Source organism: Dipodomys merriami, unplaced genomic scaffold (assembly GCF_024711535.1).
Source record: "Dipodomys merriami isolate MVZ:Mamm:240054 unplaced genomic scaffold, mDipMer1.0.p SCAF_16, whole genome shotgun sequence".
Taxonomy (NCBI): Eukaryota; Metazoa; Chordata; class Mammalia; order Rodentia; family Heteromyidae; genus Dipodomys; species Dipodomys merriami.
Genome location: NW_027202937.1, coordinates 26,051,448 through 26,073,362, shown reverse-complemented (window position 1 = coordinate 26,073,362; position 21,915 = coordinate 26,051,448). Strand labels below are relative to the sequence as shown.

Here is a 21,915-nt window from a genome sequence, read left to right as displayed (position 1 = left end):
CACTGAAATCACATAGTCATCCTGCAACAACCAGTGATGCAAAGTTACTTAGTGACAGACATAGACGTGATATTAGTTTTTCTTTATTATCTTTAAGGATCCAGCAAGTCTTTTTTTTTCCTTAAAAAAAGGCTTCATCACTGTGGGAATGATGGAACAAAGTTGGAGGGTGGTTCCATTCATTTTGTCAGTCAACAAGCATGATCTCAAGATGAAGATGAAGCATAGTCCCAGATGCCATAGATCTGAAATATAATCGGGGGCAATGCACAGACACGTAGTAGTTTCGCTGTGCTTGTAGAGCATTGAAAATTATTTTCAAGCCTTGTTTTCAACAACACTGAGCCAGGGTTTCATTAGCATCCCTGTTACCCAGCGGTAAAGCTAAATTCCCCTCCGCAGCGGTTGTTTCCCCACCAGACCACAAGGGGGAGCAGCGCGAGGCAGTCCTTCAAGGGCTCCAAGCAAATAAACTTGACTTTAGACTAGTAAAATGCTGGCTACTAGAGGAAAAGCTTTAAAACACTCCGGGTGATGCTCAAAGACTTGTGTTACACGGTCACGGCGACCCAATACCTGACATAAACAAGGGAAACGTCGCTGAGTTTGGCTCCTCATTTCAGAGATTTCAGTCCATCTTCCTTGGCTGCACTGATTCTGGGGTGGGGTGAATCATCCTGGACGTGCCAGGGTACCACAGACGCTCCTCCACCTCAGGCTGGATAGGAAGAAGATGGAGAGAGGGGGGTGAGAGGGGAGGAGGGCCCAGGTACAAGGCAGCCTCCAGTGACCTACTTCTTCCAGCTTAGGCCTCACCTCCCAAAGTTTCTACCCTCTCCAAACTAGTCCCACCAACCAAAGACCAAGCCTTCCACACACTAGCCTGTGGGAGGTATTTCACTTTCCAACCATAACAGACGTGGTAATTAGGGTGAATAGGTGCTGGCCATTGGCACCAGCAAAGCAATGAAGGCCTCCCAGGGGGGAGGCCCTTCCAGTGGGCGCAGCCATCTTGAATGAGTGAACACCCCCCCTCCCTCCCCTTGATTCTCTTTGCAAGCTCTAGCCAACACGATAATTTGTGTCTAGCAAACTTTCCTCTACTCCACAGGTCTCTACACGCCCCTTCGGAGTGTTCCTTGCAGATCTTTTGTGCCCTTGTTTGCTGATTTTCCTTTGGCAAACAGGATTGGGGAAGCCCATTATTCTACTAAAACCTTCTTTGGTCCAATCCTGGGCCCTTTTCATTGTTGACTGGATGTCTAGACAGATAGGTAGAAATAATGGCTTGAGGGCAAGGATAACCTGGACTAAGTTATCCATTTACATTTTTATATCTTCCTTTAAAAAAAAATCACAGTCCTTTGTCTTGGTATCTTAACACTGGACACGACACTGAAGTAAACTGCTCCTCTGGCCAATGTTTGAAATGTCCCAGAGACCATTTATTATTATTTTTGGACATTTCAACTTCTTTAATAGAGAGTGAAGTCACAAAGACAGGGTTCTGAAAACCCCAGGTCATAATGGAGACTCATAAACTGCCTTTGGTGAGGAGTGGGGCCGTGCTGTGGCTGGGGTCTGGGCTTTCCTGACTGTCAGGCAGGCTGAGAAAACAAGGTGTGTGTTCCATCCCTCTTTGCTGACTCTTGTCCCCCTGGAAAATTTTCTGCGAGAAGACGAAATGAAGTTCACTGCCCATTAACTCAGTTTGCTGTAATTATAGTAGTTGGGGAGATGTTAGGTCTTGTTGAGATGTGGAGGTGAATTTTGTCTACCTTCCAGGCTTCAGAAGAATTTGTTTTAGAGACTGTTAATAATAAACTATGAGGTAAAAGTCAGTGTGCTGAAATTATTTTTTTCTAGAGGTTTCTTCCTTGTGTTCCAGCATCTATTCATTAAAACCTCCCCAAGGTTTATCTATTTATTTTCCCAAAGAGTTTTAACATCTCAGGGACCCTTGCTTCTTTCCTTCCTTCCTCCCTCCTCCCCCCTTTCCTCCCTCCTTCCCTTCCTCCCTTCTTTCTTTTCTCCTTTCCCTTAATGTCTTCCCTTCCTCCATCCTGCCTCCTTCCCTCCCTTCTTTTTCTCTTCTTTCTTTTTATTTTTATTTTTGTCTTAGCTATACTATATATATATATATATATATATATATATATATATATATATATTTTTTTTTTTTTTTTTTTTTTGGGTCTGGTCGTGGGGCCTGAACTCTGGGCCTGGGCGCTGTCCCTCAGCTCTACAGCTCAAGGTTAGCACTCTACCACTTGAGCCACAGCGCCACTTCCAGCTTTTTTCTTATGTGGTGCTGAGGAATCGAACCCAGGGCCTCGAGCATGCAAGGCAAGTACTCTACCACTGAGCCACCTTCCAAGCCCCTACTATATATATTTTTAAATTTAAATTTTACTGTAAAAGTGATGTACAGAGGGATTGCTGTTACATAACTCAGATAATGAGTACATTTCTTTTGGAACAGTGTTATCCTCTCCCTCATTTTTTCCCATTTTTCTTTAAAAAATTAAAAAAAAATCTATGTCTCCCAAGCTGGCCTGAAATTCCCAATTCTCTGACCTTAGCCTCCTGAGTTCTGGGATTACAGTTGTGCACCACTACATCCAACTATATTTTGAGATTTATTTATTTATTTATTTTTGGTGTGGGGCTTGAACTCTGGGCCTGGGCACTGTTCCTGAGCTCTTTAGTTCAAGGCAAGTGCTCTACCACTTGAGCCATGGAGCTACTTCTGGTTCTCTGGTGGGTTTTATTGGAGTTAAGAGTCTCCCGGAATTTCTTGTCCAGGCTGGCTTTGAACTGTGATCCTCAGATCAATTTGAAATGTTTTGCTCAGTGTTTTCCTGTCTCTTGCTCTTTGTCAGGCCCTATGCTCAGTGCCAGGCAGGTTGAGTGTATCAGTTAGGATTATAGCACAAGCTAATGCCACTGAGATAAGGATACCTTTGATGAATCAATGAAGCCACATCGATGCAGATACACAGGAAACCCTCCACGAGATTCCTCTCTCCCCAACCCTCCCTTCCTCTTCCTTTCCTTCTATTCCTCCCTCTATTCCTCCCTTCCCATTACTCCACTTGAAAATAGTGCAACTTTAGAGTTAATCAGGAAATGTTGACATAAAAAAAAAAAAAGAACTTTAAGCTGGGAATGAGCCTTAGTGCTAGATTGCTTGCCTAGCGTGCATGAAGCCCTGGGTACGATTCCTTAGTACCACTTTTACAGAAAAAGCCAGAAGCAGCACTGTGGCTCAAGTAATAGAGTGCTAGCCTTGAGCAAAAGAAGCTCAGGGACAGTGCCTAGGCCCTGAGTTCAAGACCCAGGACTGGCAAAAACAAGCAAGCAAACAAACAACAACAACAACAAAGAACTTTATTCAGGTAAGACTTAAATACAAGCAAATGAATACGTTTAAATTATATATTGTGATAAGTTAGGATGAATTATTCATTCACCTAATTAGTGTAACAATACCGATGTGTATACTGTGTGTCCAATACAGTAGTTACTAACTGCATGTAGCTATTTAAATTCAAATGAGCTACAATTAAAGGCAGTCCTTCAGCTGTACTGGTCAAATTGCAAATTCTTTTTTTTTTTTTTTAACTTTTTTTTATTGAAAGATACTGTACAGAGGGGTTAAAATTTCAAATTCTTGAAATGTCGCCTGCCAAACTGAACAGAGTAAATGGTAAGATCTTTCCAGCATCGCCAATGTTCTACAGTGTTGTGCTTCTTTCAAGCTTATCTACAAGTTCCTTTGGGGCTGGGAAGGTGGCTCAGTGGTAGAGTGCTTGCCTTGCACTGGGTTCCATTCCTTAGCACCACATAAGCAAAAAGAAAAAAGCCGGAAGTGGTGCTGTGGCTCAAGTGGTAGAGCACTAGCCTTGAGCTGAAGAGCTGAGGGACAGCACCCAGGCCCAGAGTTCAGGCCCCACGACCAGACCCCTCCCCCCCAAAAAAAGAAAAAAAAAGAAAGTTCCTTTGTGCTCTGCCCAGGGAATCACCAAACCCACCTTCTAACCCAGGATCTGTCACTCCTCATTAGAGGTGTGTCTTCTGAACTCACAATCTTTTTGTATTTGTTTCTCAGTTTGGTATTATAGGTATGTGTCAGTACACTCAGTCTGATGTTTACCTTTTCTAAAATTTTGCATAAATGGGACTAGAACCCTAGGTATCCTTTTGCGTATCTTTTTTATCATAAAGATTTTGAAGGTTATTCACGCTTACTTTCTTTTTCCTTTGTTAGTTTTTTGCTGTGTTGAATTGAATAATTTTGTATCCCATCACAAGAATGAATATTTAGATTGTTTCTAAGTTTTGGTGTTTTATAGAGTATATAAATATGTATGTATGTGTATATGTATATGTATGTATAGGTATGCCCAGACTCTAGGGCATTCTAGGGAAGCATGTTTACCATTCCTATGTCCTTAACACATCAGTGTTCTTATAGAAGTCTTTGTATAGATATATGCTTTGGGTCTCTTGGGAAAAGACCCAGGAGAGGAATTTCTAGGTAATATGGCAGGCATTGGTGGATGCCGGTGGCTGCTGTCTGTAATCCTACCTACTCAAGAGGCTGAGATCTGAGGATCAAAGCCAACCCTAGGCAGGAAAGTCTGAGAGACTCTCATCTCCAATTAACCACTAGAAAATGTGAAGTGGTATATCACAGAGCAAGCTTATGCATTATTAAAAAGGTAACATAACCATAAGCAATTCCCCTTGACAATCCAGAAAAAGTAGTGCTCTGAAGTGAGAACTCAAAAGAAAAATAAATACTAGAAATCAAACTTAGATCAGTTTTATGTGAGACATTTTTAACACTGAACATAAAATGTCCAAGCTACTTTCACAATGATCAAGAATACTGCCCATTACTGTCACAGTTTTCCAAATATTACACAATGAATTTGTAACATTTCCTTATTGCTTCCTACTGAATTGTAAGCTACAATTGTTTAAAAACCATATCACTTTTTGTTGTCATTCTTTTTCCAACAAAAAACCAAAGTGCATTGTACGACCTTTGGCCAGTCTTGTATGTGCCTTGATCCAACGCTACATGTATTCAGCTTTCAAAACTCGACAGATTTTTCATACTTCCTTAAATATGAAAGATTATGGTCTTATTGCTGAATAAAACCTAAGAAAAAAGTAAAAAAAAAAAAAAAAGAAAGAAAATGGGAAGTGGTGCTGTGGCTCAAAGTAGTAGAGTGCTAGCCTTGAACAAAGAAAGCTCAGGGACGGTGGCTAGCTCTGAGATTAAGCTCTATAACGGACTAAAATCCTAATCTTAATTTTAATAATATGGCAGGCATTGATTTAACTTGTTAGAAAACTGTCAATCTGTTTTCTAAAATGGACCATTTTACAATCTCACAAGCAGTGTAGGAGAGCTATAGTTTCTTCCTTTTTCTTTTAAGTAAGTTTCTTGAGTGTTACTTTTATTTAATTGATTTCTTGCTATTTTTTTTTTGCAGGTCCTGGGCCTTGAACTCAGGGATTAGGCACTGTTCTTGAGTCTCTTTGTGTTCAAGGTTAGCCCTCCACCATTTGAGCCACAGCGTTGCTTCTGGCTTTCTGAGTAATTTATTGGAGAAAAGAGTTTCGTGACTGGGCGCTGGTAGCTCAGGCCTGTAATCCTAGCTACTCAGAAGGCTGAGATCTGAGGATCGCAGTTCAAAGCCAGCCCAGGCAGGAAAGTCCGTGAAACTCTTATCTCCAATTAACCACCAGAAAACTGGAGGTAGTGCTATGGCTCAAGTGTTAGAGTGCTAGCCTTGAGCTGAAGAGCTGAAGAGCTGAAGTGCTCGCCCCACAACCACTACCACCACCAACAAAAAAAGAGTTTTCTGCATGGGCTGGCTTTGAACTGCAGTCCTCAGATCTTAGCCTTGTGAGTAGCTGGATTATAGATGTGAGCCACCAGCGCCTGGCTTCATTCTATCATCTTCCTTTCTCTTTTTTCTTTTTCTTTTGGTCAGCCCTAGGGCTTGAACTCAAGGCTTAGGCATTGTCTCTGAGCTGAGCTTCTTTTGCTCAAGACTAACATTCTACCACTTGAGCCAAAGTACTACTTCCAGGTTTTCCTGTTTATGTGGTACTGAAGAATCCAACCCAGGGCTGCATGCATGCTAGGCAAGCACTCTACCACTAAGCAACATTCCCAGCCCTTATACTATCTTCATATATGACTTATTTGATAGAGTTTCTGCTTGAAATTTTTGTCTAGTTACAAAAGTAAACAATTAGCTCTCATATTCGGATATAAATTCATAGCTGATAAATGTTTTCTCCTTGCCTGGAGCTTAAATGTTATTTTCAATTCATTTTTTATCAAATTAGACTTGATGAATTTAAATTTATTTATGTTGTACTTTTTAATGTTCCATTTATGAAACTTTTGTCTGCTTAACAATACAGAGATTTTCTTCTAGCGGTTTTAGAGTTTAAGTTTTACACTCCCTTTATGATCCATCTGAGTTGATTGACTTTTTGTGTAAGATAAATTGCTTGCTACAGAGTGATTTAGTTGTTCCAGCACCATTTTTCAAAACACAGTCCATTCGTATATGGAAGAGCCTTGACATTTTGGTCAAAAATAATTAATGCTTATATATAAGGACAAAAATGATATAAGGTATATTTAAATATTTTGTAAATTTCTGGGGAGATTCATAATGGGTGGGCCAAACATTAAAAGTGATCATGTACATCAATATCAATCATTTTTACCCAAATATACTTTGCCTTGAATATTTCTTTGTGTATCTAGAATTAATGTAACAATTTTGTTGATTCTAAAACTACATGAATTGTAATGTCCATATTACAAACACAGAAATAATCTACCCACTATTAACTATGTAGGCTTTCTGGTGAAGAGAAGCCTTGACTTATGTGTTTTGAATTTTATAATGCCCATAGGTTTCAGAATTTTCTTCAAATGTAAAGGAGCTCTCTCTGTCTCTCTCTCTTCACACACAACATACAACACACACATCTTCCTTTTAAAATGCAAACATATAGCAATGATAAAATGACCATAATTTAACTTTCTATAAGAGGAGTGCCAAAATATTTAATTTGTGATAAGAGAAAAATATAGAGAAGAAAACTCAGTGGCTATGAAAACAGATCCAAAAATTTAATGATTTAAAAAGAACCTCTACATCTACAAGATGGCAAAGAATGACAGAGATGGAAGATTTTGGTTCTGAAAACATGAAATGTCACCATGTAGCTTAGGATGAATCCATCATCTCCTAAGGAATATACATCATACAAGGAAATATACAAGGATATACACACTTTTTAACTGCTTCAAGTGTTACTGCTGCTCAGCAACACTTTTCCTCCATACACATTTACTTGTCGTACAAGACAGCTTTAATCTTTGTACAATGAAGAGCTTTGAGAATTACCATAGCAATTGTTTGGAAAAGCACCATCCATGATAATTTCCAGTGATTTGTTTTTTTAAAAACGCACTAAGATCATACATTCTTCTTCTTTTTTTTTTTTTGGTCGGTCGTGGGGCTTGAACTCTGGGCTTGGGTGCTGTCCCTCAGCTCTTCAGCTCAAGGCGAGCGCTCTACCACTTGAGCCACAGCACCACTTCCGGTTTTCTGGTGGTTTATTGGAGATAGGAGTCTCACAGTCTCTCCTGCCCGGGCTGGCTTTGAACCGCGATCCTCAGATCTCAGCCTCCTGAGTAGCTAGGATTACAGGCGTGAGCCACCAGCGCCCGGCCATACATTCTTCTTTAATCTTTTCTTGTTCTGATAGTTTGGTTGTTCAAAACGAGCAACCTCTATTAAATTTAGGCAGAAATTGCAAATAAAAACATGTTACCAAGTGGGCTAGAATGAAACTACTTCTGTGTACTGACAGATCATAGAAAACATCTTATTTTTTGGTGGTTAATTGGAGAAAAAAAAAAGCCTCTCATAGTTTCCTGTGTGGGCTAGCTTTGAATCTCGAGCTTCAGATCTTAGCTTCCTGAGTAGATAGTATAACTTGACTCGGCAATATAGGAATACATTTACCAAATTACCAAGTTGCCCATGATGAAGCTGATGGCCAATGCCCTATTCACACAGTTTAGGTGTGAGGAGACAGAATATGGAATAAATGTTGTGATTAGCTTTGAGATGAGAGTTGGGGATTGTCCATAGTCACTGGCCACACAAAGTTGTAAAGATTAGGGGGACTGTGCAGCTGCATATTTGAGCTTTAAGGCAAGTGTGACCAAGCAGTAAGAAAGAAAGATATGGCCTGGTAACACTAAACTTCCGTAATGAAGGAACTGTCAGTTTCCCTCTGAATGGGGATAGGCGTATCTAAGTAGATGTGAAGAGTCAGAAAGGCCTTTACTTACAACTGGCAGATGAAACTATTCCTTTTTAAATTGTGGTTGGCAATTCTCATGTGTTTTCATGAAATTCTGCTGCAAATATTGTTGGAAAAAACAATTCTAAGAGACTTTTGAAAAGTGTCATGCCTGAATCACTTACAAACCCAGATCCAGTACCCCCAGGGAAACTAGTATTCTCTCTCTAGTGTAGCTTCTTGTCAAGTGTTGAAACAATCCCATCTTAATCAACTATGGACATGGCTTCTTAATATAGTACATGTGCCTCTCTTTCTTCCTGGCACCTGACATTTTGGAACTTGAGTTAATAAGGACTTTCTGAAAATTTCCCCCTAAAAGGACTTTTTCAACCATAAATGGAACATTTTGTTAGAATGTGTTCAAGGCAGTTGATTTTGAAATAAGTTTCCAAACACGAATAAGCCATACTGTGCCTCATTGTGTGGGAGGAAAACACTGGCAAACATACTATGCTTCCCAGATTTGGGTGTGCCAGACTCAGATCATCATGAAAACATGTAGAGCAATATTACAAACAGCTGGTACATTTTTCTTTATCCCCAAAATGCAGCATTCGGAGGTACTTACTAAGGTGCTTTTTAATTCATTTTTTTCAATGGAATGTATCAGACAAACATCTACAAACACAAATCCACAACACAGGGACAAATTTCTATACAGCTTATGTCTTAGATACTTGTATGTCTACATAAGAACCACACAGGGAAAAATAAGTGATTTCCCTCTCTAGCTCCCTGAATTTTCTGAAAGTTTTCTAACTCATAAAGTGTTAAAATATTCCATTTTCATATAAAATAATCTATAAAAATAGATAATATTTACAAAAACCAGAGAGTATTTCCAGTTTTCCTTATTAATCATTCATTCTGCCCTCTCCTGGTTCTGGTCCTTTTCTTCTCAGAATGTGGCCATCTCCAGCAAGGAGCGCTTGAAGAGCTGTGCATTTCTGGACAGGTCAGTTACTTGGTGCACCATTTCCTGCAGGGCTGTGGTGCTGGGATAATGGAGGGCCGCCATCTTGGTTGCCATTACTATGGTCTTGAGCTGTTCACAGAGCTGGTTGCTAGAGTTCATGACTTTGTTGCGGATATCCTGGGCAGCTACCTGCCTTGTCAGGGTATCTCCAATGAACACCAGTTTGTGTGCACTGAGGATAACAAACTTGCTGTGGGCCACAAAGATCCGAGGAGGCTGAGCTGAACTGACGCAGCTGAAGAGAGCATCAATGGCGTTAAGAAGGGATATGAAATGAGTCTCACACTGGTCATAGTAGAAGCAAAGTAACTGCCGATCCTGGACCCCCACGGTGCTGTTTGTGGTGGGGAGGTTCTGAGGGGGCTTCCACTTGGAGATATCATTCTCCACCGGCTTGGTGATTTCTTGTTCCAAAAGCTGGAACTGACTCAGCTAAAAGGAAGAGGAGAATAGATTTCATGAAACACAAAGATGTGTGTGATAATGTAATGAGTAGTGGCAAGAGTTGTAGTGCAGTGGGTTTCATCCCACTGAACAAGGATAAGGCCCTTGTTACCAGTAAGGTAACTTGGTCAAGTTGCTTTGCTTCCTAAACTATAATGTGGATGTTGAGAATGATGATCCCTAAGAAGTCCCCCATCTCAGACCTGTGGTTACACCACTGGTCTCTTCTGCCTTCTTTGTCTTTTAAGTTGAATATAATTATGTGTGTGTGTGTGTGTGTGTGTGTGTGTGTGTGTGTGTGTGTGTGTGTGTCTGTCTGTCTGTCTGTCTGTCTGTCTGTGCAGGTACTGGGGCTTGAACTCAGGGCCTCACACCTTTGCTTCACTATTTCCTGCATTTTGCTGGTAAATTGGAGATAAGAGTCTCTCAGCTTTGTATGCCTAGGCTAGCTTTGAACGAAGATCCTCATATCTCAGCCTCCTCAGTGGCTTGGATGCATAGGTCCCTAGTGCCTGGCTCCCTTTTGCCTTTGGTCTGGTAGCATAGAATTTAAACCCCAGCCTTGTCACCTATGTCTTTATGAAAGTTAAATGAGCTAAATGTTCACGACATACTTAGAAGAGTGTTTGGTATATCATAGGCTCAGTGTAAATGCTTATTAAATACTGAGTGGTAGTATCTGAAAACCAAATACAATGAGTTTGTTGTCAAATAATTTACCATCAATTTTGCTCCTTATTGAGGAAGGTATTGGCTCTCTCCTTGAGATGTTCAGACCAAATGAAAACTCATGACCTCTTTCTCTTCCCCCAAGAAATGCACAGCCAGCTTTACTGTTTTGTGGAAGTTGCTTGCTTCTCAAGAATCACTATGGCTTCCTCAAGTTCTCCCAAACTCTTCTGTATTGTTTGGTCACAGAACAATGCAAATGGAAGCCCACACAGGAGGATGTTTCAAAGTATTTACTAATAGTGAATTCTATTTCATCTAGCTTCTACTTGTGTAAGTGTGTTTGCCAGCAAATCCTCTCATTAGATGGAAAGAGACAGATTATTTTCTCATTTTGTAAAGAAGTAATTAGGATTCTTGGTTGGCCAGAATGCAAAGTTTAGAAGTCAGGTGTCCTGGAGAGGACATGCTGTGTCATGTTATCACCTGCCATTTCATTTCATTTTAAAGGCTTTCCAATCTTTAACCCATTTCTGTATATTTGTCCACACAATACCCATCATGACCTGGCCTACTCATACTTCATCTCTGAATGAGCATGCCCTGCCCAAAGCCTTCGGTTTGTTTTGAGAACATTGTATCCTCACGTCCTTCTTTTAGACTAGACCACTCACAGCCAAGACATAGGCTTGTGTTGCTGCCAAAAGACAGATAGAGATGACATGAGAGAGATGAGAACCAGAATTTGTGAGGGATTTAAATCATAGAAGGCAGTTGACCATCCGCTGAAGAAGCTGAGATAAAATGGCATCTATAGGAAAGCCTTTGGAGCTAGGCACACTGGCACATACCAAAATCCTTGCAGTCAGGAGGCTGATGAAAAAAGAACCTACATTTGATGCCAGCCTAAGTTATTAAACAAAACAAACAGAAATTATTCTTATAGGAAGGGCTTTTGAGTGGCATTTATAGGCTCCATTGAGCTAGAAGGGGGAATCAGATGACCAGATGACCAGAGGGAATGTCAGAAGGCAGGGAAGAATGAAGCAGATGTATAGAGAGAAGCAGAGCTTGAAGTATTCAAAGGAGAGAGAATACGAAGTCCTAGTTTCCATTAAACTGAGCTATATCTTCATTTTTCCGATCTTGAATTTCATTACTCTGACCTCAATAGAAAACTAATGTGTTTGGGCAAGCTTGAGCGGTCTTGTGTTTCAAGACCAAAAGTCTTAACAGTTCCTAATAAGTTATGTATAAACAGATTGAGTCTGAGGGACAAAAAAGGTCATTTGGATGTAGTCAAAGTACATCCAGCTGTATCAGTGAGACCATCAACCTCCTCTTTGTTCTTGTACCTATTATATGCCTGAGAGCCTATTTATGCCAATGTGCTGGCAGGACCCAAATGAGAATCTTTTCAAGTTACACTTTCACTACTAAGCAGGAACCTTTTTGCCCACTTACCTGATGATGTTCCAGCTGCATCTTGCTCTGTTTGATGATATTCTCTTTCTCTAACAGTTCCTTCTGTTGCCTCTCAAACTCCTCCTTACCCTGTTGCCAACATAAAGAACATATTAGCCCATCACTGTGAGTCATTTGGGCCAATCATATCATTGACAATGTATATCCTCTCTCATTTTCCACTCTCTTGGTCACTTCCCACAAATTAGGCCCTGAGAATCCCAAATAGGTATGACAGCCATCTTCTTTGGCCACTGCTTCCAGAGTCACCATGGAGGTTAAGGGCTGTTTCTATGTGGGTGCCATATTCTCTGTGCGGCCACTTTTACATTTTGCTATAATCCTATTGGATTCTAGAAACTTGGAACTTCCCCCTCCTTTTTTTTTTTTTTTTTTTTTTTTTTTTTTTTTGATCGGTCGTGGGGCTTGAACTCTGGGCTTGGGCACTGTCCCTACTCTCTTCGGCTTAAGGTGAGCGCTCTACCACTTGAGCCACAGCGCCACTTCTGGTCTTCTAGTGGTTTATTGGAGATAAGAGTCTCACGGACTTTCCTGCCCAGGCTGGCTTTGAATTGCGATCCTCAGATCTCAGCCTCCTGAGTAGCTAGGATTACAGGCGTGAGCCACTGGTGCCTGGCTACTTGGAACTTCCTTAAGAAGCACTAATGATCATGGTTCTCTTCTAGCAGGCTAAATAGGTTATAGGTGAATCTATAATCCTCTAGAGGTGGTCTATGTGTGGTCATTTCACTTCTAGTTTCTTTGACTCACCCACTCAAAAATTTTCATTCTCAATGTGTAGAATTGAAAGGGAACGGAGCAGGTGTCAGTGTGTCTTTCTGCTCTCCCCACATTACCCATCCTTAGCACCAATTATTGGCTTTACTGCTTAGTGGATACCCCCACTCCCTTGTACTCAGGGGCATTTAGTAGTTTAAAAGCTTTCAGTACAAGTAAGTCATAGCTCTCCATCAAATGAAAAGAATGGCAGAATTAGAAGTAAGCCCAAGTATAAATATTTATTGTTCTCCTTCTTCATACTGAGGTTTGAACTCAGAGCCTTGTTCTTGATAAGAGGCATTCTTACCACTGAGCCATGCCTTCAGCCCTGATGTGTGCTTATTTTGGAGAGACATCTAGCTTCCTGTCCAGGAGCACATGTGAGTGTAAAACACCTGTTACGATTCCCACTGTAGCTAGGACAACAGGCTTGTGCCACCACATTTAGTTCTTCATTGAGAAAGAGTCTCATAAACATTTTTATTTTCTGCATGGACTGGCTTAGAACCATGATCCAAATAATCTTAGCTTCCTAAGTAGCGAGGAGTAGAGGATGAACTGCTAGTGTCCTGTTGTGTGGGCTTCCAGGTCAACTTAGAAGTTGATAGGATTCCTACTGTTGAAAGTAGACTGTGATTCTAGTTTTCCATATTCAAGTGAAGTTTGAGGCCAGTTGGTCCACTGGTCCTCTAAGGAAGTATGAGATTAGGTAAACACACACACACACACACACACACACACACACACACACACACACACACACACACACACACACACACACACACACACACACACACACACACACACAGAGTAGACCAAGAATGTATCTTGGAAGTGATTTAGGTATTGAAGTTTTCAATGTTTTACCTTAATAGTGAAATCTTTTAACTTTTTTTAAAGTTTTCTAAAACAATAAACTACCATATAAACCATATCATAAAATACAAGAAGGAGCTGGTATGATTACAGGCGGACCTGCTCTCCTTTGGCAAGTTTCCAGCTGCCTGTGGCATATCAATGGGTCTAACTCATACCTGCATGCCATTTGTTTGCAAATGAAATTAAGACCCAGGAAGGTGACATAAGTTAGTGCACAACTATCGTCAGTAAGATCTAGAGCTAACGTCTCAGGACGCTCAGACCCTCTATTTTTTTCCACCTTCAATTTTCCAATATCACTTCCAATTTCCAAACCACTGGGCTAGCACTCATCATGTTCTGTCTTTTGGTAGTTGGCCCAACAACCTTACAGACTTCTATGAGTGCACACGGTCTAGGAGTCTGAGGTCTTTACCTGTAGGTGGACGTAATCATAATCATCCATCCAGCTTCTTTCTGAGCCATCACTGCTACCACAGTCTGGTGGCTGGTCCTTGCCCAGGGTAGGGGTCAGTGGTTTGCTGTGGGCCTGGGTCTTATAGTCACCAGGCCGTAGCAATTGCATCTGGGACCCAGGGTGTGTGTATTCAGGTGAGTTCGTGATACTTTCAGGCCCATTCTTCAGATGCCAACTGCTGGGGCCTGGTCTGAAGAGGGCCTCGGCATTGGTGTTGATGGTGGTGGTCAGTTGCTTGGCATCGTCAGGCACTGTCTTGGCCACCATCACAAACCGGTCCAGATCATCACATTTGTTCTGGGGCTTGTTGATGGCTAGGATATTCAGAGACCAGCTGCATTCATTTAAGTCATGGCTGGTTTGACTTAGAATCTGATGAGAGTCTTCGACTCTTTGGAGCTCTCGCTTCATTTTGTTGTGGAGGACAAGTTCTGAGAGGCAGGAGGCATTAGCTATAGCACCCTTGGCAAAATGGAGGTACTCCCTCAGAAACAGCTCCACCTTGTCTACTGTGGTGCGTATCTCATTGATGTGTCGCTCCATGTATCCATAACACCTCCAGTCTGTGGTGACCAGTGCCATGAGGCTACTCACACCCATCTCCAGAGCCTGCTGGAGCCGATGGAGCCTCTCGATGGCTGTATCTGGATCCAGCAAGAGTCTTTTGTCCTGAGATGGGGAGGCTGATAGGGAGGACTCCTTTGAAGAGGTGGAAGATGTGGACATATTACTCCTGGTGCTGCCTGTACTAGAGAAAGACAGTCGGTTGATTCCATCGACCACATCCCGGGAGCCCTTAGTCTCTGCTGGGTTATGCAGAGGGACGTCGTAAACACCATCTCTTTCCTGGGGGTTTGCTTTCTCATGGCTTTCTGCTGGTGGTTCCAGAAACTGGACCCCGCGGGGGACATCATAGGCATCACTCGGAGTGCCTGAGGGCTGAGCCAGCTGTGGGGGCGAATGATGCAGGGACAGGGCCTGGAGCCTTCGAGGCACAGGCTCAGTGGCTCCTGGAACATCACAGTTGCATTTGGTGTGAAGGTCCTTCTCCGTTGGCTTGGTGCTGGCTGGGGGGATGTCATAAACCCCCTCAGGTCTGATGTCTGGCCTTCCAGGTTGTCTCATTGGAGGAGGAAAGTCATATTCCTTTTCCCGAAGGCCTGCTTCATCTCGGCAGGCAGGTGGTGGAATGGCATACACCTGGAAAGTACAGAAAGGGCAAAACTTGTTATTTATGTAGTTGGCATTCAGAAACTGAACAATCCAGGAAAAGGCAGTCCCGTATAGGTCTGTATCTGAGCTGTCCCCATTCTTTCCCTCATCACTAGTAGGTGCTTCTCAAGAGGCTGCAGTGATCCTGGGGTGGGGCAAGAGGGGCTGTCCTTCCTGGACTGGTCATGCAGAGAGAGAACCCACATTATCACTGCTTGAGACCTGTGTGATCCCTCTGCTGTCCCTGCTTATCACGTGAACTATGAAGCTGCCTGAGTTCTGTGGTTCCCTTACTTCTGCAGGTAGGATAAGTATGTGTGCAGGTCAGGTACACCCCACGGGCTAGTGTGATCTAGCAAGCTGCTTCTTGTATATGGACTGTGGAGGCTGTAGACCCTCTATAAAGATGAGCTCTGATAGCTCTCCCAGTAATCACTCTCCCTTCCATTTAGCTCTCCTTATTGACTTTCCCATTTTATAGGCAATGCCCTAAATTTTAACTCTCTAGAATTATTATTATTATGTTTTTGCCAGTCCTGAGCCTGGGCACTATCCTTGAGTATCTTTTTTTTTTTTTTTTTGGTCTGGTCGTGGGGCCTGAACTCTGGGCCTGGGCGCTGTCCCTCAGCTCTTCAGCTCAAGGCTAGCACTCTACCACTTGAGCTCAGCGCCACTTCCGGCTTTTTTCCCCTGCTTATGTGGTGCTGAGGAATCAAACTCAGGGCCTCAAGCATGCAAGGCGAGCGCTCTACCACTGACCCACCTTCCCAGCCTCTAGAATTATTATTTTTTTGTTGGTCATGGGGCTTGAACTCTGGGCCTGAACACTGTCCCTCAGCTCTTCAGCTCAAGGCTAGCGCTCTACCACTTGAGCCACTGTGCCACTTCTGGTTTTCTGGTGGTTAATTATAGATAAAAGTCTCATGGACTTTCCTGCCTGGGCTGGCTTTGAATGTGATCCTCAGATCTCAGCCTCCTGAGTAGCTAGGATTATAGGCGTGAGCCACTGGCACCCAGCTTAGAATTATTTTTAATTATTGGTTTTCCATTTCTTATTCTTTCCCCTTCCCCTTCCCTTTTCCCTTGGCTCCTCTCTTCTCTCCCTTTACTTTCCCACTCCCCTCTCTCCTTAACTTTCCTACTCCCCCTCTCTCCCTTCCTTCTTTCTCTCACCAAGTCTAGTTCCCTGTAGAGTTTGCCTTTTTGTTTTATCCCAAAGAACTAACACACACACACACACACACACACACACACACACACACACACACACACACAGTAGTTTTCCTTCAAATGCTCACTTACCCCTTTAGTTGGAGGGATGTCATAAACCCCTTGAGGTTTTATCTCTCCTACTGGGACTGAAAATGCAGGGCCTTTCACTGATGAAGGAGGGATGTCATATACCTGAAGAGAAATACTTGGTTACCCACAATGGAAACATCTTATATTAGTAATTTTATACTATATTCTTTCATTGTGCATTTGTTTGCCAGATTATGAATAGACTTGATCCTTGACACCATTCTATCTCCTAAGTAAGTGGTTGATAGAAGTTTCCTTTATAAATTTGCATTCTTCAATTTAGATCGAATACAAAAATGATCTTAAATGACAATATATCCCTACTATGTACTTTAAATTGGAATGTAAAATTTATACTTCCTAAGATAAAATGATACACTGATAAAGCATCAAGAAGGGTTCTTTGATAACAGATTAGGAGTTCTTGGTAAGGCAAATCCAGAAAATATAATTTAGATAATATTGCTAACATGGTTCCTAGACTGACAACTTTAACAAAGCCTCATATGAAATTCTACCCAATTTGTGGAACTTTATTTCCCTCTATTGTTCTGAAGAAATACTACTCCAAGAGCCCCTCTTTTCCGTTGATTGTGTTCTTATCACATACCCCTTGAGTAGTGTGGGAAGGAGGGATATCGTAGACATCCTTTTGGTATCTGGCTGGGTACTCGTACACATAGCCATGGCCTGTCCGCACGGGGGTTACCACCTGTGGGTGAGAACACAGAGCTGTAAGCATCTCCTTGCTTCCTAATCAGGAACTCATCCCTCTCCTATAACCAAGAAGGGTGGAGGAAAGAAGGAAGGAAGAAGAGAGAGAGGAGAAAAAGGGAGTAATGGAGAGAAAGAGGGAAGTGAGAAGAAGGGAGAAGGAGAAGAAGAAAGAAAGGAGAAAAGGAAGCAGACAAGAAGACACCAGGCTAGTAAACTTATATCCCACTCAGATTCCAACATTGACCAAGTCCTAGAAATCCCTCTGTTGTCTGTCTTTATGTTAACAAAATCATCTCGGAGTTTATCCTGTTGTCTTTCTTAATGTTAACAGAAACATCTCAAAGTTTATCAACTCTTGAAATGTACTTTAAGGAGACTGGTGTTTAAATCATGGAAGACCTAGATGACCCCATGGGAACAGCCAAAGGCTCCAAAACGTTTGTAAAGTGCATAATAGGAATAGTTTGGGCACTTAAAATTCCTCTCATGCCTTCTCCAGTATGCCTCTTCATCTGGCATTATTATTGCAATTCGAACTAAAATTCCACGGGTCACCAGAGCACTTTCACAAAGCAAAGCAGATGCTCAACAGTGCTGTCCTATACGTTTCCAAGAGCTTCCAATCTAACTTGGGAAACAAACAAAATACAATTGTCTTTAGATATCTATAGGGGATTGACTCCCAGATCCCCTATAGATAGCCAAATCTATGGAAGCTCAAGTTTCTTATGGCAAATGGTGCAGTATTTGCATATAACCTGAGCACACTCTCTAGTCCTTAGAAGTGCAATGTATAAGCTATCTCTGTCAATAGACATGTAGATATGTTATACTGTGTTGCTTAAAGATAATAAGGAAAAAGTGTATGTTCATCCCAGATGTAAGTTTTTTTTTTCCCCTAAGCATTTGTAATTGGCGATTGGTTGAACCTCCGGATGTGGAACCAGAGGTACTGAGGGCTGACTGCACTGGGACAGGAAGTCAGTCCTCTGGCCTTGAAGTAGGGATGACGAATATAACCCGTGCTGTCTTTTCCACGTGGTAGATGATAGGGTATTGGGTTTAACTGGGTCATTGTGTCTTCATGGTGGAGGCAGGGGAGTCTCAGCTCCCAGGTGATGGGCATGCTTGAATCCTTCAAGGCAGGGGCAGGGCTTGGACAATATGTTACTGGGCCTGTCAGTCTTGTGTGGTGAACTCTGAAGCTCCCAGTGACCCTGCCCCCTGACCTGACCCTGTTTAGACCTGGACTAGCTCAGGTGCAGGTTTGCCATGCCACGTGTCTCCTGTCTGCTTGTGTGCTGTCTTTTGGATCTCCTCCTGGTCAACTTCAGATCTCCATTGGTACAGAGCTGGTATGCTGGTATTGTTTTCTGCTCTTTCCTCTCCTGCCCGCGTGGCTCAGTTTTCTAAACAGTGTTAACTATATTCGAGGGGCTGCAGGTCTTTGTGACAGGAGTCTACCTGTGGTTGCTGGCTTTATAATAAAGACCCCCAATTCAACCTCTCAGAATGTGACTTCTTTGTTTTCTCGCCTTACAACAGCCTCACCTCTCATTTCTCCATTTCCACAGGAAAACAAACATGCCACCAGTTCCTGAGTACTGGGGATTTCAGAAACTCAATGCACTCGCCGCTGTGACTCTGGCATCTGAGTCAATGAAATGAATCTCACCTGGCAGGCTCTTATTTTCCTCTCTACATACTACAATGGTTTCTTAAGCACGGGTAGAGACACTATTTAAACAATACATTTTGAAATATAGTTTATCCTCCCAAGGATTCTAAGTTGCCAGCATCTCTTTTCTTTGCCTAAATGTCCCCCCAATTATTAATAATATTCTCAAATATTGCCAAGATGTTTTTGAGAACAGACATTATAAATTAGGAAGAGTTGGCCATTCTCTAGGAAACGCTCATCTTTTATCTTTCTCTAATGTGGAGTCTGGTCAGGCCACCTCTGAAGCTGTGTGAAGTATGCTCCACGTCCATCTTCTGCTACAGTGGGTGGAACCCAGCCAAATGCACCAATGCTCTGCTCCCCAGGGGCTCAAAAATGCTCCAGTTCAATTTTGTTCTAAATCCCTGTCACTTACAACTGGTTATTTCTTGAAAGTAAAAGAGATTAGTATGCACTCAACATTTCCATCAAGTCTTTTCTGTCTTGTAAAAAGAAGGAGCCTATTCCTTTAAGGTTTGTTGGCATAGATCATCAGAACCATTCTCCACAATGGCTGTTGTATTGTGCACAGCAAGTCTTCCTTTTTGAAGCAGGAGGCCCTTTGTTAAGGCAAAGCAGGCTGCATTCCTAAAGCCCTTCTGCAAGTTGTGTGTATGTGTGTGTGTGTGCGCGCGCACACGCGCTCGTGTGTGCACGCACTTGCTATTGTCTAGGAAAGAAATGAAGATCTTCACGAAGTCTATCTCATCAGCTCTCTATTTATAGCTCTCTACTGTGGCTTTATACTAGAACCTGTTCACAATGCAGCTTTTGTTCAGTCTGAAAGTTTCCAAGAGTGGCTTTTCTGCAAGGGTGCCAATTTAAGGATAAAGGGAATGGAGAAGCAAAGCTGAAGTGCACCGGAACTGTTCAACTTTCATGTAAAGGAGGGAGGGGGCAGAGGTGGGGGGTGAGGGGGGAGGGTCGTACTAGTGTTTGAAAATGGCAGTAGAGGAAATATAAATGGGGCCTGACTCTCAGAAAGAGTCACAAGCAAAACCTTGTGGACCTTCTGGGGGCAGAGGGCATTCATACTTCTTGGTGTTTAACATTTCACTTCCTGACAAATGTCACAGAACCCCAACTTGCTCTCTTTCTCATTTAAAGGATGCCTGTGGTCATCTGGTTTTTAAAGACTTTGCATTCCAAACCAGTCATTTTCCTTGTTTATACAGTTAAAGAACCAGATGGTGCAAACCACTGAGGGAAAAAGCCAAGAAGAGACAACGTCCCCAGATTGCAATGTTTCTGATGATGGTACAATCAAAATTCACATGGGCCCACAAATGACATTTAAGTGGGACCGACGTTTTGCATCTGGTCAGACATGTCCGAGACACTTAGTGATCTGAGCTGTGATGTCTAACGGATCGGGAACTGGAAGTCTCTTCGTGGACATTCTCTATCTTGAACTATGGCTGGGGTCACTTTCATGCCAATTGTGTGTTCTCTCCTCAGAGGAAAGTGCTGACCGAGCGAGCTGTCCCTTGGTTCCAGCTGTGTGGTTCATTAAGACTTCTTTCTCCATGCCTGACAGTAGCACACAAAATTCTTTCTGCTTTCTCTCTGTACCCCAACCTCCTATAACTACCGACCCTCAGCCCAAGGGGCACTCCAAGGGGACCTCAAGTTTGGAAGAGGTCTCTAGGGTAGTTGTATGCTCAAGCATGAAAGGAATTGCAATGGAAAAGGCATTTAAAACGAAGTCGCTCAATGAAATCAAGTCAGGTTTTTCACTGCCCTTTTTCTTTCTGTTTGTTTTCCTTTTCTGCATTCCTTTCATTCTATGTATTTATTTATAGTTACAAGGGCTTAACCTTGGAAATTACCAAACTGACCTCTTAATTCATTAGTGTTGCTTGAGGGGGATCACTTGTGAGGTCTGTTGGGGGCCAGATGCTACCGCAACCATGTTTTGCTCACCTCACAGAGACTCTTCTATGTCAGAGATGGATTTTCTGTCCCTGTCCCCAGGAAGAGTCCGGCCATGCTCAGATGTTAGTATACTAGTATACCTACTATACCACTCCTGTCAACCAAGAGGACACTCCCAAAACAGACACTTCAGGAAGAGCTACAAATGCAATTTTTTTCTTTGTTCTCTTCTTTAAACTTTTTATCAACTCATATGAATTATTAACAACATACTATACATGCATGTTCAGTCAGTGTTCACTGGCTCAATAAACACTTATAAAAGAAAAAGAGTCCATCAGTCAATCTCCAAGCCATGGGCCCTGGCCCAGTAGGACTAAAAGACCACAGATAGAGGGTATACTAGATCTCTGATGAGTCTATTTATGTAAGAATGAGCAAAACCACCTCAGCTTTCCCAATCTCACACTAATGGATTTTAATTCACACTATTTTGAGCTTCAGATCCTGGGCACACAGGCTATTTGGGGAGGTTTTTTTAATGGCTCTGCACCCATCCCATGAATTCAACCAATCTGGAGTGGAAAATACATGGAAAGCTTTCATGTGCAGGCTTTAATTCCCTCATTATTCCTCCCTCAACAGCTAGTTACACATCAAATATTATCAGCCAGTTAGAGATGATCTAAAGTCTATGGGAGTTCACGACGAGGGTATTAACAAAAATTATTTTTCCTTTTTGTTTTTTTAATAAGTGTCCTGGGACTCCTTAGGAGCCTGGAACCAATGTCCGGAGACATCAGAGGGATGGCTGTATTTTTATGACCCATAATGTTGAGAGCAATGCATCCTCAAACTTCAAGAAGAGAGTCTCTGTATGGATAGCAAGTGGCTGGAGTACATGCACCTTGAGAACCAATACCAGAGAGAGTCAGTGGGTTAGAAGAAAGGCCCTTGGTGCTCTTCATTGATATTTCCAGGTTCAGTTTGTCTGAACTT

The 21,915-nt window shown here is 42.2% G+C and overlaps 1 protein-coding gene across 2 annotated transcripts in view; it reads right to left on the bottom strand.

Annotated features, from left to right (window-relative positions):
- Window positions 1-3,373: 3,373 nt before the first annotated feature.
- Window positions 3,374-21,915, bottom strand: part of Nedd9 (neural precursor cell expressed, developmentally down-regulated 9) — a 165,079-nt gene continuing 146,537 nt past the window's right edge. For both annotated transcript variants that reach the window (XM_070024566.1, XM_070024564.1), the window contains 5 exons: window positions 17,215-17,316; window positions 16,605-16,706; window positions 14,049-15,290; window positions 11,975-12,064; window positions 3,374-9,829 (listed from right to left, as the gene is read on the bottom strand). In XM_070024566.1, the coding sequence (XP_069880667.1) occupies window positions 9,320-9,829; window positions 11,975-12,064; window positions 14,049-15,290; window positions 16,605-16,706; window positions 17,215-17,316 (2,046 nt within the window). In that variant the 3' untranslated portion in view covers window positions 3,374-9,319. The remainder of the gene's footprint in view (window positions 9,830-11,974; window positions 12,065-14,048; window positions 15,291-16,604; window positions 16,707-17,214; window positions 17,317-21,915) is intronic.